We start from the raw sequence: 17,734 nt of genomic DNA, 5'->3' as shown, positions 1-17,734 counted from the left end.
AAGCAGCTCCACATGGCCACGGACTCCAGCAAAACCAGACTTAAGGAGTACTGGCAGCCACACCTAGAGCACATTGCAAGCAGAACACTGAACACTAGATTGACACTAATTTGCTGTAAAACCTGCTGCATTATTGCAACTCAGTTTGGAAACGATGTATCCATGACTCCCAATAAAACATCCCTTATAGCTGGGAATGGGTGGGGTTTGGTACTCCAGTGCTGGAGATACACATCTGCCCATGCCCTCACACTTCCAGTGTTTTACAGTGTGCATTTGGAGAAGAGCTCTCTTTGGGCCACACTGCCTCCCTACACAAGGGTATATGGGAGCGTTAAGCACCTTTCTAAAGCTCCAAAGGTGGAGCTTTGGGAGTCCTCTGCCTGCCTGAAGAGGCAGCAGCCAGGGTATGTCCAAGGAGCTCATGTGCCCCATATCCTGCCCTGCACCACTCCTTCTCCCCATACCAGCTGCCCCTTAGCTGCAGGTCTAAAATCCTAAAGCACTGAAAGCCATTAACAGTCCTGCTCCTCAGGCACTTGGGAGCTGAAGAGACTTGGTTTGTGCCCCATTTATTTATTGTCTCTAAATGCCCAAAAAACCTCCAGGAGTCATAAGAGGCACACCACTGCTTCTTCCAGACTTTTTAAAATTAGACACAGCAGCTTGGCTTACTGGTACTTACCTCCATGTCCAGAGGATTCCCCTGCCGTTAGTGGGATGGCTGGAAAGCAAATATGGAGATTCCTTATGCCACATAAATGTTGGCAAAGGGTCCCCCCCAGCACAGGACCATCCCCAGGACTTACAGCAGTAAACTCCATTCCTTACAGACTGATGTGATTTTTTAGCTTCCTCTTTGGTGCGAGGAACAAAACCAGGTGCCAATATGTACAGAATTCCTGGGGTTGGCACTGGGGATCTTCAATTATCTTCTCAAAAGATAAATGTGGTCAGTGAACACAACTGGAAGGGACCAGCCCCCATGCAGCCAGGCTCTGGGGCACGTAAAGCCTCTCTGTCACCACTCATCCAAGTCTCCAGGCTCCAGACATCCAGGAATGAGGTCTCTTGAATCCAAATCAAAGTCCTTCAATTTTAAGAGCACCCTAAGAACCAAACTGAAGAGCTGTCCTTATCTGCTGTTCTGAGGAAAGAGAAAGGCTGTGATGGGCAAAGGAGTGAGATTCTTCCAAACCCTGTAAGGTAAGAGTGCTCTCCTCAAATGTGCAGGCAAAATGCTGGCATAAGCACCACTTCCCTTGCATTGCAGCTAGCCAGTGCCAGCACACCTCCAGGTAAAATAACAAAACAAATCCACAAACTAAAGACAAGATCTTGTTCTTAGCTCACAAAATGATACACATACACATGGACAAGTTATCAGAAAAGGCATTATATTTTGGTTTCCACCTTAGTTAAAACTGATTTTGGTTTTCAATCAATCAGATCTGAGTATGTCCAAGTTCAGGTTTCAATGTTTTTTTCCCCATAACAGTAATGATCTGGACGACCATAATTATAAAAGGGATGGGGAGAAATCCCAAGAACAAGTTACATAGTCTGAACTGTGCTCTCTTCCACATGAGCACTCTAGGGAATGTTAGTTTCAGTTCTTCCTTTTTTTTCTTTGTTTTTCTTCCTTCAGGTTGTTACTAACAAAAATCTCTACTGTTTATTAAAGCAAAGCTACAGTAAATTTTCTTGCAGTCTTACAGCAGGTTTTCATATTACCAGTAGGACTCGCATGCATGGATTGCAGTCACACACACACGCTCACAGACGTTATACAGTAGCCAGTTGCCACCATAAAAAAAAAAAACGAAAAGAAAGAAAACAGACATTCATTTCTTTAAGTGGTCATCATTAGAATCGCACCAAATTTTTGGATTAAAAAAAAAAACACTGCACAGGTCTTCCACATCTACAAGGTAAATCATCCCTTTCGCAATGGACGGAGCTCTCGTCTCCATTTGTTCAACATGCATCGCTAAAGCTTGAAGGCACGCTGGCCAAGGAGAGCCCTGTTCTTTTGTCATCTGAACTCCAGTGTGCTGCTAACGGGGTGCAAAAAAAGGACAAAAATAAAGCCAAGCCCTTTTGCAGCACACCGGGAAAAGGTCATTCGGAGACCACAGTACTTGGAAGGCAGCCCAGCTGCCTGGATTCTACTGCTAACTGTGCTCTTGGAGGCATTGAAGGAACACACTTGTGTTTAAAAATGACACATAAAGGCAAATTTCTGCAAACCCTTTCTTTTCACACTGCCTAAGGTAGACTAACACTCCTTCTAGAAGAAACTGGTCCTTCAGTCACCAGCTTCAAGTGGGAAACTTCCTACCTGCTGTATTAAACACTGAAGCACCAGAGGTTATAGGGCTGATGTGTTTGGGCATTCACCAGCTTCAGGGAAACTTAACATCAGGAAAGAAAAAAAAAAAAGAAGGAAAAAAGATGAAAAGAAATCCCCAATGCCTCAAGAGCACTATATCAAACCAGAACTCTTGGGCTACTGACTGCCGGCACTGTCAGAAGCTGCTTGCTTCTGGGAAGACACCTGGAGGTTGAAGCCTTATGGTGATCTGGTATCCTCCCAGGGTGAGATTTGCTGAGTTTTACTGATTGCAAGATAAAGCAGTGTTTCGGAAAACTAAAACCAACAAACTCATAATAACCATCACCAAAATCACCGTTGGAAAAATCCCATTCTTTAAAAGGTCTCATTGAGAAACCTCAGTCCCTGCTCCACAGAGCAGGGCAGATACGATTAACAAAACCCAGACTGACTCGTCCCCCACAAGCTGGGCCTTCGAGGTCTAGTCCCCCTATTATATTGGAGGGGAGAAAGAAAAATAAACAAAAAAAAGAAGGTTGTATCACCTTTTCCTCCTGTTAAAGTTTTAATCCTCTTATTCCATTTTTATTTGTTTTTTTCCCCCGATTCTCCCTTCCACTCTGTCACCTTAGCTGGGGGAGTTATTGGTACAAGAGTTTGGAGAGTCCTGCTCATTTATTGTGTTCAAGAGTACACACACTGGCTGCCGGGGCAGGTGGTGGTGGCTGTGCTCGCGGTGCTGCTCCTCCGTGGCACTGAAAAGCCCTTCCTCCTCGTCCCCGTGGGGACGGCCGCTGCAGCTGTCACAGAAGTCCAGGGGCCCGTCCAGAGCGTCATCGATGAGCCCGTCAAACTCCTTGAGGTCGTCGTCGTGATGGCCCCGGTTGCATACACAGACTTCTATGCCCGAGTCGCCAGTGAAACGGCGCTGCCTGCCCGGGGTCTTGTCCTTGGCGTCGGGAATGGCGCTGCTCTGCTCTAAGCTCTCAGAGCTGTAACCTTTCAGCAGTTCCTCCTTGCACTCTGTATCCTTATCAGGACCGGCCCTCTCCACTAGCTCGGCTCCCGTGCTGGTGCTGCCGGGCTCGACACTTTGCATTTTGGTGACGGCTCTCTCGCCCAGCGCGGTGCTGGAGGGCTCGGGGTCCCCGCGGCCGGGCGCCCCGGTGCTGTCAGTACTGCTGTTATTGCTGCTGGGTGCTGCAGAGCTGCTCTGCGCTGGCTGCAGGGTCCTGGGCGGGTCCGGGATTGTGCTACTGCTGCCTGCTGGGACACACTGCTGATGTAAGGCACTGTACGGGGGCGGGGGGGTCGGCGGTCGGTTCACCACTTCCTCATAGGGAGGTAGTAAATAGTTTGGCAAAAACCCTAGAAGTGGGAGGCAAGGAGGAGAAGTTATTTCAGGAGCAGTTTATCTCAGGAAACGAGTCACTAATACAGGTCAGTATGGCATTTATCACCTACCAGCACCTTCCCACTGAACAGCACAACAGGCTCTACAAAGGGGTGCCAGAACTTGTCCCAGGTGAGGTGTGTCATGTTTTAGAGAAGCAGCAAACACGTCAGAGGAGGGCACCATTACAGGAGGAGATGGACACAACTGGGAACAGCAGTCTGATCTCCTGGCTCTCTCTATACTTACCAGGCAAACCTCCCTGGACCATGTACCCCAATACGGCCCCATAAACCGCATGGGGAATGGCCTGTGTTGGCTGGAGGGAACAACTCCCCAGCCCTCTCCAACACTGCCTTCTCAGCCGAATTTCCACTTTCAAGAGCAAAGATTTCATCTCACAAAGCATTATACAAATATGAAGAGACATGGGCAGTTACAAGGAACTTGAAGATCCTGGCTTTTGGTTGCTGTTTTAATGCTGGATTCAATTCTTCTGGTGCAGTCAGAATAAATTGGCAGTACTGGCAAAAGAGTTTGGCTTATTGTACTTACAGACTTTCAAACCCATGAAAAATTTTGTTTATTTCTTAAGAGGCAACAAAATAGTCTATATAGACAGAATGTACTTAAACACTGGAAACATTTAAGGGTAGCACTGCAATTTTCCATGTGCAATTGCATATCCCTGGGGCTGGGGAGGGAAAGGCTGCTGGGGATGATTTCTGAGGTGACTGCCAGAGTTTAACAAGAAAAGCAAGTTCATACATTCAATTCAACAGTCTGTCAGAGGAAACTCAGCTGTGATAGCTCCAGTCAGAAGGAGACTTGCTGTTCTAGCACAGCACAGCAGAACACAAGGAGAGCACAAAGTGATTGTACTTTCCCTGAGTTGTGGGCAACAGCTCCTTCATGCAAAGTCCTAGGGCTGCTCACCAGCAGTGTGGCCTGGGAACCACACCACAGGGTGGGAGCCAGCAGAGTCTCTGCTGAGACTCTCTTTTCTCCCAGTCTGTGTGACCAAATTTTGTGAAGCCACTTCCCACACCTCAGTCCCACCAGCAGCAAGTCCAGGCTGGAAAGAAGGAGTCCTGAATGAGGTATCTAAAGAACCCTTGCAGAAAAACACCCGGGGAATCACTACACTCTCAGGGGTGGGTGTGAAGGTGCTGTAGTTGGTGTGGTTCAACTCCAGACTCAAGGGGTTTTAAAAGCATCTAACACCATCTCCTCTCTGCACACCATGGTCAGGCAGCAAAGCTCCCACAGCCTCTTGCTGAGCCCAGTTGCTGCTCCCTCCCTCCACCTAACACAGGACCCTGGCTGCTGCCATGCTCCCCAGGTCTGCAGGCAGGGCAGTGTGAGTACGTACGGAAATAGAAGGGCAGGGCTGAGTAGTTATGGGCCTCCCGGTAGGCAATCAGGTTGATCTCGTGCTGCCGCTGCTGCGCCTGCAGGCGGTGCTTGGTGCGGCGGTGATGGCAAACACAGCAGCAGCTCAGGATGATGATGATGGTCCACACCAGCCAAAACCCTGCAGCAGAGAGAGGAGAGTAAGGGTTAGCCATTGTGGATGTGAGAGATACATCCAAATGCAGGAAACCCCAAGAAGCCAATGGAGGAGATCATCTGAAAGCCTGGATCTGAACCTGCACTGCTCCAAAGGCAGAAATACGTGTTAGGCCAGGAGGCTTCAACACTGCCTCTGTGGGACACTGCGACTCCAACAGCCTTGCCAGAAATGGATAACTCTCAACACACTTTGGTACAATGTGGATCATGTTCAATAGGTACAAGTCTGGAAAAGAACCAAATATGGGGGCTCCCCCTTCCATTGCTCCTACCCTTTGGTTACTATTTCTTTTAGCCAAAAATGAGCAGATCTGTGAATAGCATTGAGCTTGCCTCCCACAGTCACTTTGGTTTGGAAATAACAATCAAGACACAAAAGACACTCTGCAGATTGACCACAGAAGAAGAGAAAAACCCCAAGCACTATGTTTTGCTTTTGTTTGCACTGCTCTTTAATTTCCAGCCCAAATCCTTCATTGTTATGTTTAACAAAAACATGCTCTTTTTTCATAAATGTCTCAAAATATTTTTAAAACTTATTTTTGTATTCAATGTCTTAAATTATCCAAAATTAAATTAAACTAGCCTCCCTCTCTGAATCCTCAAGAAACCTAACTTCTGCTCTGTTTGTGGTCATGGCTGGTTTCTGTGCACTGCTGTACCATATGTACACTGCTCCTTAAAAGGGAATTTTAAAACACCACTTCCTGAATTTTACCCATGCCCTTCAACATGTGGAATAACTCTTCCTTTCCACAAATTTCTCACTTGCATGCACTACAAAATGTTTCCGAGACACACTTCAAAAAACTGGAACATTCACTCCAGATTAGGCTTTTGTTTCCTGCAACTGCAGCCTGTAGCTTGACCTACCCCCAGTGTCTGTAAGCTCTTTTTTAAGCTCAGTTTTTGCATCTAAAGATACTGGGAGAGCTTTTCCTTTAGAAACACATAGGCTTGGCAGCCACTGCTTGCTAGAAATCACAACACTGTTTTCTTTCTGTAACACCTCTGCCACTCTTCACTATTCCCCAGCAGTAAAAATGGAAATTCCTAACGCCACAGCCCATTTTCAGTTTGGCCAGTCTATCCTGTGGTATCAAACTGCTCTTCTCTCTCCACTAAAAATCTCTAGTCATGCCTTTACAATATCTTGATGTTTTCAGCATCCCCTGCTGTGTTTGCTGTGTTTTCTCTGCTAAGAGCTAGGTGGGGAAAGGCGAACAGTTTAGGAATTTGAAGAATGAAAGTAGTATTGCTCTGGCTCAGGACAAAGGGCAATTGTACCATCCATCTCAGAGACCTGCACTGGGCTGTTTGTAGGGGAACTGGATGTGCCATATCGTGTCTCTGAGCATTTTGAGTGGGGACTTTCACCTCCCTGTGTTGTAACCCAAATTCCTCACGTATTTTGGCACAGCAAACTGAAATCTCTCTCCTGCCTTGTGCAATCTATTTCCCTAATCAACTGGAACCTGCCTTACCACCAAACTTATCAAAACCTTCCATCAAATGAAGGTGTTACATATTCTCCCACCTCCCTTTTTTTTTCTTGGCTGGAAATGAAGGCTCCTGGGTAGTTTCTCTGGCCAGCCTGCTCAGCTGTACCATGCTGATCAGAGAAGAGAGTGTGATCTTCACTCCAGAGAAGCAAAGGACAAAGTACTCAAGATGCTCTCTACACTTCCCAAACCAAAATGAGAATGTGGCCACTGACCTCTGAATACCCTCCTGTTTCTAAAAAAAGCCTTTTTATATAAACTAAGAGGAGTGATCCAATCCACCCTTCACTCCAAAGCCAAACATTTGCAACAATTTCTATAGCCTCTATCACTACCAAAATCTTGGTACACAAATGCAATACTTCAACTGTCTCACAGTTTGAAGACTCTCACCAATAAATACACTTTATTTCTCGCTAAGAGAAGGTCCCTTGGCTCTTGCTTGCTGAGGAAGCAAGAACACACTCATCAAAACCAGGTCATTGGCACAGCATGCCACCATGCACTGAGGCAGGCCTGCAGTTCATCTTCTAAGTACTCCTTATTTTCAAAGAGCAGTCCATGATCATGAGTTCAATAACAATGGAAAATTACACCCAGCTATCCAGGGATTTTAGCTACAGTTATGAAAACAGATGCTTTTTAACACATTTGATCAAGTCCTTTCCCAAGGAATATAGATACAATGGTAGCAAGCAGCACTTAATTAGTTAAGATGTCCTGGAGAACTGCCACTGTTAAGCAATCTCAGCTGCAGCAGCCAAATATTTCTGCAGGGAATAACTGCTCCCACCCAAGCCTGCATCCAGAAGATTAAAAAAGTATTTCTTTAGAAAACTCCTCTACCCATTCCAAAAAAAAGTCCCAGAGTGCTTTGCACACAAACTGATGCACAAGCTCAGAGTAGGGGTCAGAGTAAGCTCAGCCATTCCTGCAAAGAGGTGTGGCAATTCTGTTAACACGCAGCAACAACACACAACAGCTTAGGATAATAAATTAATGTTGGAGCCTACTGAAACCGCAGGTGGCATTGAAGTAAACACACCATAATTTAGTGCATTGCAATTTGGCCTCGGTGCCAGGAACAACACCTTCATTCTCCTGCAAAGGGTCTGTGCACGCTCGCAAATGTGAGCAGATGAGATCTGTTGTTTTTCATGAGAACTTCCAGAAAAAGAACCCACTAATACCACATTATTGCCTGGTTTCATTAACCACTGACACTTCCTAGAGCTTCTAGGAATTACTCAACTCCTGACTCAGCATAAGCCTGGATGGAGGACTCAGCACGAGCCTGGAGGACTTGCCTGGATGATCACAGGAGATCAGCAGCATGTACCCACCAGAGTCATACACTGGCCTGGCTTCTGGCATCCTCTCTAATGGCTGTGTCCCCACCCTGGCACCCAAGAGCACATCTGCCCTGCAGGGCTGGAAAGCCCCAGTGCATTGGAAGCAATAGCATGAGACACCCATGGGAGCTGAGGCACATGAGGGGCTCCCTGGCTGTCACTTGGGCAGAAGTGCCAGTGCTGGGAGAAGGACCGGGTGCAGCTCTGGTTGCAAGCCCAGTACCGTGCTGGGAGCTCAGGGACTCCATAAAAGGCTCTACAACACTCCTTTGCCAGGAGTTGGGGCACAGCTGCAGTTTTGGCTGCAGAACAGAAAATTGCAAAAGCCTAGAAAATATACAGTATGGTCATTTATTTGGAATAAAGCTATGCTCCGAGGCCAAGTGCAATTGTAAATATTATGTCTAAAAGTATGGAGTGAACAGTGAAGATGTTCATGACTGAGCACTGAGCTGTGCATTTGTACACCTGGTGAGGCTTGGCTTCAAACCAGCAGCAGGGAGGTAAGCTGAGCAGACCACTGGCCCGTGCAGCCAGCAGCTCGTTTGGCAGGAGGGGAATTGCAAATTCACCCAAAGACAACACAACATGAGCAGGAAACGCAGGGGCCAAGCACAGCAGCAGCATACACTAACACCTCCTTCAGGGTAAAAACAGGTACCAATTCTGCCTTGTGATGAAAATGGGTAAGATGTATGGAGGCAACTAAAGTTTGGCATTAAAAAGCCTCTAAAAGCCAAGTAAAACTGAGCTTCTGGTTGTGTTCAATGTCCCCCAAAGCCTTCACTGTTGCCAAATGCCTTTCTCTTGCTCTTCAAGATTTTTTCTTCCCAAATGGATATGAGCTGTTTTTCATACCAGCATTGTGTTGAGTTACTGCTGCACTCACTGGAAAAGGAAAAATGATTGGGAAACACATTTTGAGCCAAATTTGCCATTAAATGTCTGATTTGAGAGTATTTTCCACAGCCACCTGGCAGTGACCACTGGGAACAAAAGTTTGTGGCAATCTTAGGACAACATGACAGATAAAAAACAAACAGTGACTTTGGAAATACAACTTCTGATGGACAACCAGAGCAGAAGTAAAGTACCAGTCTGGAGTGAAACAGGCACCAGGAGACCATTCGACTTGAAGGCAATTTCAGTCTTGCTCTTGGTTCATGGAAGAGTCAGAAGCTGCAACACTCTCCAGCCCAAAAACAACTGAGTCTTGAGAAACACGACTATATTTTTTTGTTAAATTCACTGGTGATGCCTACAGGTGGACAGTGATGGAAGCAAAGGTGAAACAGACACAGCCAAGGAGCTGATTATTGCCAAAAGATTTCCCTGCCAGAGCACCAAAATCTTTAATGAAAGTAAAAGAATCAGCACCAATCTGTAAGCCTGACATGAGCACGAAGCTCAGGAAGTCAGAATGGAAGCTGCAAAAACACCTGGGAATGGAATCAGGTCCTGTGAAAGCCATCTCTCACAACCAGAGGAAATACTGAACAAAGAGAAGGCTGCTGCTACATCTACAGCATTCTTGGGAAAGGGAGTCCCATCACATGGTCATACACCAGAGTTCCTACCAGCTGTGAAAGAACATGCTTAATGCTTCAAGAAAACCACTTCTAGGACACTAACCATAGTTCTGATCAAACTTTAAAATAAGAATAAAACAGTTTAATAACCAGAGCACTCCTTCCTCATGAAAAAGGAGGGAGCAATGTTTGCTTTGATGCTGTACTGTATTTGCTGCCTGGGATGTTGCCATCAGCAATGCCGTTGAGGGAAGCTCCTTTTATCCTGTGCAAAATGGAAAATGTTTTCTGGAGCGTTCCAAGGGTATGAACAGAGAAATTTGCCCTTAAGTTCATGGTAAACTTGGGCAAATGCCATGGCTCTGTTGGCAGGAAATCCCCTAAAAGCAAGCCAAAACATACTGCGAAGTGCCTTTGTGTCTGCCCGACAAGCATCTGGGTAATAGCTTTGGCTCCATGAGAGCTGGTTCTGAACAGAAGGAGAAGTGGGACAATCTCATTGACTAAGAAATGTCCCAAATGGTGGCCTCACAGTCAGTCATGGCTGGAAAAAAATTGTCTTCACAGGGCCAACACTATAATCAAAAAAGGGAAGAGAAATTTACTTGGTACTACAACCTGGATGTGCTGGAGTTTAATCGTGTCCTTTGGCAGAGGGGTCACATCATCTCCTGCCACTGCAGGCATGAGCCTGTACGAGCCAACCCTGCTGCTCAAGAATGCCAGATGAAGGATCCAGGCCTTAGGCCCATGAACATTTTAAGAAGGAATAAAAGAAGCCGCTGAATGACGCGATCCTCTCCTGCCTGTCCCAACCATACCTCCTGCTGCTTCCTCCACCTCTTCTTGCGCTGGCACAAAGTTGTGCGCAACTGTGGTTTGAACTGGTTTGAGGGAACCAGAGCAGGTTGAAACTCGTTTGGCAAACACAGCAGCAGCAGCAAGAGAAAGACTGTGACTTTCAGTGACAGTTTTATGTTAGTTTAAGTCATTGGAACTGCAGTCCCAGCCTGACCTCACTGCAGGAAAAAGTTACTGAATATTTGTAGAGTACAGTGGCAAAAGAAAAAAGCTGAAGACATCTCCAACTCCTGCTTGTTTGCTCCCAAACTGGTAACAAAAGGAGATACATGTTAACTGCAACTGGTTTCTAGTTTTCAGAATAGTGCCCATATGGTACACCCACTGCAACGAGATAACATGAAAAAACACAAGTTTCAGAAAAATCCTTTGCCCATCGTGCAATGAGAGTCAACGTGAGGCAGTAAATCTGCAGACACTGCTTTTATGCCTCTCTCCTAGGGAGGGAGCCTTTCAAGGGCAATTGCTCCCATGCTCCAGATGACACATTTTTAAGTCCAGTCCTTCCCAAGAGATCTATGTTGGTAAAATGCATGTTGAACAATAGTCTAACAAAGACCAGAGTGGAACATCCAGCTGAGACCATGTCCTGAACATCTGGGAACAAGAGATCTAGGTACTTGGTGACAAGCTGGGTTGGAGGTATGTAGGGCAGAGGGTGAAACAACACTAGGAGTCCTCTTGCCTTTTTTCCAGGCTGTTTAGCACAGCACAGGTGGAAGCAGCCACATAGGGCAAAAGTCAGTATCTGCATAGCCAGGCAATGCCAGACAGCTTGCCTTCTGCTTTGGATCTGAGAATTTTACTGAGCCAGACCAAAACAAACTTAAGGTGATTTGGCTGTCTGGATTAGGCTACAAGAAGTCCAAGTAAATCAGGAAATAACTCCCTCAGTGACCCTATTTATTATAAAGAGTTTCTGCACGGTTGTGACATCTGTTGTTTGCCTTATACTGTTGGTGAGGCTTTGTCATGGCAGGGTTATTGCTGCAGCACAGCTGAGAAAGAACAGCCCAAGGGGAAGTCTGAGACACCTAGGAAAGAGAAGCAAGTACAACCATGTAGAAGGCTGGGTGAAAGGCAAGGAGCGGCAAAAATCTTTCTTTGAAAAAGGTTGTGGGATAAGACAACATGGGGTAAGGACGAAAACATGGGACTGTGGTGCATTGTTTGACTGAGTGTTTTGGAGACTGCAGCAAACTCTTGGACATGAATTCCTATTATAAAGCTGACCTCCTGGAATATGTACGTGGTACAGCAGTTGCTTTAGTTTCAGCAGCTAAGCGGATCCTTGCCAGAATTTCCTGGCAGCATGCTTTTTGGGAAAAGAGCTGTCTAGCGATTCCAAGGGGAAGCGTGCAGAGATGAGCAGAATGTTCAAAATCAGCAAAAACATTGACTGTGCTGCTTGCAAACAGAACATTTTTTCCCGTACAATTCTTCCACTAGGACCTAAACAGTCAAGATCATTTTTCTTCTCTTTCTTTCTTTCAGAAACAGAGGGGCTCAGTATCACTGCTAAAAAAGACAAAGAAACAAAACAGACACAAGCAATATATGAACGCTCACGCATTACCAGTGCTGGGTTGCTGTGCAGTACCTACATGACCCAAGACCAGCTAAGTCCTCCAACTTCTAAATCCTACAACTTTTTGCAAGCAGTGAGCAGCTGCCTGTTTCCATGCTCCATGATTCCTGAAGCATAGTGTACTACTTTTCCAACCACACAATGAAATGTACTTTCTACAGCTTTGCTTGCTGTGTTTAGAGCCTCTGGAATCATTTAATGATTCCAAAGGCAAGGAGAGGCACAAGGATGGATGTCAGCAGACCTGGATTTAGTGTTCAGTCCACATTATACTCTCAAACCTGGCAAAATCCAGAACCTCTGAGCCTTACTTCTTAGCCTGCAAAACACAGGAACTGCATTCCTCGATTACCTTCTCTCCTGTATTTTGAAAAGTGGTATTTTGGAATGTCTAAGCAATAAGACACTTGTCAGGCCTGGAAAAAGGCCAACATTGGAAAACTCCAGCAAATCACAATCACATCATAGATACCTGAATAAAAACTGCTAGAAAGCAAAATCCAGTGGCTGCTGCCATTCTTCCCCTTGGGGACCATGAGTTCTCTGGGGAGTCCAGCTAAATTGTTCAATGAAAATGCTGACCCAGCTCACCCACCACTCAAACATCTTTTCCTATGTGAGGAAATGCAACAGTAAAGTACGTTTTTCCTTTTATTTTTTATTATTATGTTCGAAGAAAATAAAAAGACATAACGCAGCTTTTGCCTCACCAGGATACCAGCTACCAAGCTTAAGAACTAATTAGACCTTTACATAGTCATTAGACCTATATCTATAAATGTGAATATAGTTTTATTATTTGGCAACACAGCACTGTTTTTATTTTTTATTTTTTTAAAGAGGTGGGTGGGGAATCTGAACTGGGCTGTTATCTAATTTTAAACATAGGCTGTCCACCTGCTTGGCATATCATATTCTCCATTCCTCCACTCCACCCATTAACAAAATAATACTTTGGTTTTACATCCTATTCCACTACCGTCAAGGACTGGTTTAAAATTACCACAATCTTACTTGCTGCCTAGAATTGCTGAGATCAGCCATTTTCAAAGACAAACTTCCCTCAAATTCTGTAACAGGGAAAAAGGTCCTTTTTACACAAAAAATTCCAAGTGGCCACAAAACAGGATCATGTTTCAGAACACATGTCCAGCAAAGACCAACTAGTTTTCCTTTCCATTTCAAATGCCACCCTCCTCTGCTTCTTCTTCCCACAAAGCTGTGGTGGCAGATAAATCCAGGATTTAATTCAACACAACTATCAAGAAGGTCTATTTTCAGGCACACAAAAGTCTGAAACACACACTGGTGGTCTGAGAAGGTCAAGAGAAGCAAAAGCTTCTCAAAAGCTACTTCAGTACATGCATATGCTGGTTAAAATCAAAACAGAACAACCACGAAGCCATACTTAAAAGGTGCTGCTATGTTAACTGCTCATTAACCGCAAGTTATTATTAACTTTTAAAAAGCTGATCTATTCCTAAGCATGTAAAGCTGTTGCTCTTCACTGCTCATATTAAGACTACTTATATTTACCATGACCACTTTTCACCTTGAAGGCCTTCAGAGTGCCTCAGCATATGTACCTATCAAAGATGCTCCACAACTGCTGAGCAGCAGCTAAGCTCACAAGCCCTAGAATATGGGTTTAAAGGACATGCTCCCTCTATGACCCCCTCCCATCCAAAGGAAACTTTCTTCCTACCATTCATAATGGCAAAACAAGCTTTGAAAACATTAACTGATTTTATATCAGTGTTGGATGTTTGCCTGAATTTGCAAAAAGCCTAGAAAAAAGGTCTCATGTTTTAATTACTCCCCTCATTTTGGTGTGGTACACAATGCTCCCTGTGAGGCAGAAGAAATGTGAACACACAGAAACCTATCTCCCCCGAGGAATCATCCAGCAGTGTGTGTGACCAACATGTTTATTCCATGATCTCACTGTGACCTGTGAGTCTGCTCTAAAAAGAAGCCTTTAACATTCTGCCTCCTTCTAACAAAATCTGGTTTTGTCTTCCAAGAACTTTTATGATGCAGCCAGGCACTGCCAAGTATAAAAGTCTGTGCCATACTGAGAGCACAAAGACAGCTAAACCATCCCATTAAAATGGCAGGGGGCTATTGCTTGGACCAGACTGTTTGTATGCAATCCAACCAAGCCTCTCTTTCAAGATGTCCATGGGAGAAACATGGTGACCGTGCCACCAGCTCCAGTGTGCAGCTGCACTCCACACTGCTGCTCAATTTAGATCCTGCTTGCTAAGGAGCCTGTGAGCCTTTGCACACATGCAGCTTCTTCTAGATTCCCACCCACACAAATGCAAAACCAGGTTTGACCTTCCCCACGCTGCCCTGTCCATGCATCCCCCTCTAGCCTGAAAAAATTCCTGCCATCTGTCTGGCCTGTGTTGCTGACTGCTACAATCTGATCCAGGCACTCCAAGGCTCCAATATAGTCATGCCTGTTTCTCAGCCTCCTACAATCCCTGGAGCTGCCCCATGGCTCCCTAACCTGAATTGTTCACTGAACTGTTTGGACATTTTGGAAAATAAGTCTGCTGTAAAAGGTCTGCAATACATTAAAATCCTGCCATTAGTATCGACATAGCAGCCACTGGAGTCTGATCAGTGTCTTGAAGATGCTTCCTATAGAGTCCTGTTCAGTGTACAACCACATCCCCCATACTTCACTGGCTAATTTGAGAAGTAAAAGCATGTTTCTAGACTAAAGGATGAAGCGTCAGCTATTCCTGTCCTTGGATCCAGGTTAAGTGACAATCTTTGTATGTGTAACACATTTCCACACACAGCTCCTTTGGGAAAGTGAAACTGTGGGCACAACAGAAGGATTAAGTAGAAATCATAGTTGCATAAAAACTAGAAGATACCATTGGGTGTGGTAAGAAAGTATCTCCAGTCTCTAATATAGGGGTACAATGTTCAGAGCACCACATTTCCAAATTCCAGGAGCAGAGATGCCCTCCCAGCCTAGGCTCAGGGCAGTACAACAGCACAACATCAACGTTCAACTTTTGGTGTCCCTCCTAGAGAAAGAAGACACCATCAGACTGAACAAGCTTAAGTCTTCCTTTAAAACTCAGCATTTATCACTTTCTTATGCTTTCAACTTCCCATTTTTCCATGTATCTTAATCAAGTTTTGCTGACCACCTGCTTTGACTTGCCTGCTGCCATCTAAGGGAACTCAGCAGGTACAGTCGCTCAGCCATTTGCTGGAAACTTCGCTATTTTTAAATCTCACATTTTGGGAAAAAGGAGATAAGAAGGGTTGCAATGGGCAATGTGTGATCCTCCCAGTACAACATTCAGCCACTGCAAACCCACAGGATTTACCCAAGACTCTCTCTCCACAAGGACTCTGAATAGTCCTGAAGAGAATAAGCACACTGGCCCTCCTCCTTGAAAGAACATCTTTAAAAATTTAAACTTGTTGTGCTCGCAAAGAACAAAACCAATAGATAAAAGACGGTGAATTAATTCCCTGTTTGAGTGTGTCAGGCTCTAATGTTGTGTACATGGCATTTCTCCCTCAAGCTGGTTTCCTTACTCCTGTATAATGTCATCTTGAGTACCCAAATCAGTGAGAAGAGCAAACAACAGTGGCCAAGATGACCCCTTACTCCTGAGAAAGCACCCACTGTGACAACCCTATTCCCTTGTCATATCACATCAGCTCTGGGTTGTGCTGCAGTGAAATGCAATGGCAATGCACAACAAGGGCTGAATACAAAACCCCAGGGGACACAAGCCAGACCTGTAGTGTGGTACAAGAGCCATGCAGGTTAGGAAGGGAAGCCATACAAAATGGAAGGACTTACACCAGAGTTCATAGTAGTAGTTGCAACACTGGGATTGTCCACAACAGTGGCCCGTTTCACATATGTAACTTTGATTGTTGACACCCATGCAGGTTTCCTTGTCCTAAAATTAAACAGACACACTTTTAAGATGCTTTGTCAGTATCTTTTGTAAATGTTTTACTCGATGATCTGCAAGCATTTGAAAAGTACAAGTTATGGTCTTTGGAAACTCTAAAATACATAAGGAGGTTAAAAGACATCTAAGGATCACCAAAAAACAAAGGACCATTCAGAAGAAAATCCCCATATCTCCAAAACCATGAGTTACACTGTTTTAGCATCTAGTGAGCGTTGCTGTCTCATTATCCTTCTCCTTTTCCACTAAAAGTTACCACAGTTTGGGAGCCAGGCATTCTCTTAGAAGAAGAGATGACATTTGTTCCACATTGTACACAATATCACTGTATTACGGGGCTGAATGCCAAGTGGAGGAAAAGCATTCATAAAGGGAACATCATAATTTGAGAAAAGACTGCTTGGATTCATTTAGATCTAAGTGATAATTACAATATGTTCCTGCAAGATTCCTATCTAAAATGATTTCTTCATAATTAGCCATGTGCTTTATGGAAGATCAGCATTCCTGTAAAACTTCTTCCTGGAATAGAAAGTAGTCCAGAAGCAGAGCCAAATCAGCTGTAGCAAATCACCCAGCAAGTCCTCAAGACACCTAACATGGAAAAGGTCTATGCTGTGAGGTCTCAGTTCCCCACATGGTGCACCACTTCTCAGAAGTCTGTGTTTTCCTGCTAGTCTGAAAACATGGCTGGTAAAAAGTATAAAACACAAGAAAACAAAAGTATTTTACAGGCTGTGGGTTTGTACATCCTCTAATAGGTTTTGGAGCAACCTGTGAGTTCAAAGAACACTATGGAATTTAAGGAACAAAAAAAATGTTTCTTAAGTTAATTAAATTGATTAATTTCTTAAATTATTTACAACCACTGTAACAAAGTTTTTATTTTCACTTTCTTTCACTTGAAGTTTATTTCAAGGAAACGAAAATGTGGGTAGGCTTATAGTGAAAGCTGTGTTGAAAAAAATAATTTTGGAAGTACCAACTTGCAAATAAGAAAACACCAACCCACTAAAGCCCAACAGAACCCCACCAGTAGGTGACAGGGATGCAAATTTGTGGATCCCAGCACTGGCTGAACTGCACTATTCTTATTTATGTGAGTCCACCACGGCCACCCTTCTCACAAATTTCTATGGAGCCACCACACATGCAAAATACCAAGTGCATTTCAAATGTTGAACCACCTCATTGAACAAGTGATGTGAGGCAGTAGCTTCAATGCAGAAGAGTCCTGCATTAAGTTTTCAGTGTATTTGGGGATCTGGAGGAGAACCAGCACTTCCTCACCACACAGCACCCTGGTTGGAGCCACACCTCCCCAACACAAGTCTCTCACCTAAGCACCCAAATTACAGAAGCAACATAACTTCTAAAAGCAGAACAACCTCCTGCCATCTGAGGCTCAACAGGAAAGACCCCTTGTCGCTTCTTTTCTCCTAAGAAGTCACACCAACTTTTGATCACGTGAGGGCACAATTCAGATAATACAACTCAGCATAAGATGCACTGCTACCCTTACTTCCATGGATATCAGGATTTCCACAAAAGGCTCTAAAAAGCACCTTTAAAACTCATCCACAGAGGCAATTGCCTCTATTTTTCAGGAAGAGACAAACATTTTGCTGGACAGACCAGCCCAA

General features: G+C 44.7%; 1 protein-coding gene across 5 annotated transcripts in view; it reads right to left on the bottom strand.

Annotated features, from left to right (window-relative positions):
* Positions 1-1,380: 1,380 nt before the first annotated feature.
* The window catches only part of WBP1L (WW domain binding protein 1 like), a 59,206-nt gene continuing 42,852 nt past the window's right edge, over positions 1,381-17,734 (bottom strand). For 4 of the 5 annotated variants that reach the window (XM_066554625.1, XM_066554627.1, XM_066554629.1 and 1 more), the window contains 3 exons: positions 15,974-16,076; positions 5,101-5,262; positions 1,381-3,703 (listed from right to left, as the gene is read on the bottom strand). In XM_066554625.1, coding sequence (XP_066410722.1) covers positions 2,964-3,703; positions 5,101-5,262; positions 15,974-16,076 — 1,005 coding nt within the window. In that variant the 3' untranslated portion in view covers positions 1,381-2,963. The remainder of the gene's footprint in view (positions 3,704-5,100; positions 5,263-15,973; positions 16,077-17,734) is intronic. The other variant, XM_066554630.1, reaches the window with a different exon arrangement.

Source organism: Molothrus aeneus, chromosome 8, assembly GCF_037042795.1.
Source record: "Molothrus aeneus isolate 106 chromosome 8, BPBGC_Maene_1.0, whole genome shotgun sequence".
NCBI lineage: Eukaryota > Metazoa > Chordata > Aves > Passeriformes > Icteridae > Molothrus > Molothrus aeneus.
This window is presented reverse-complemented; position numbering and strand designations above follow the sequence as displayed.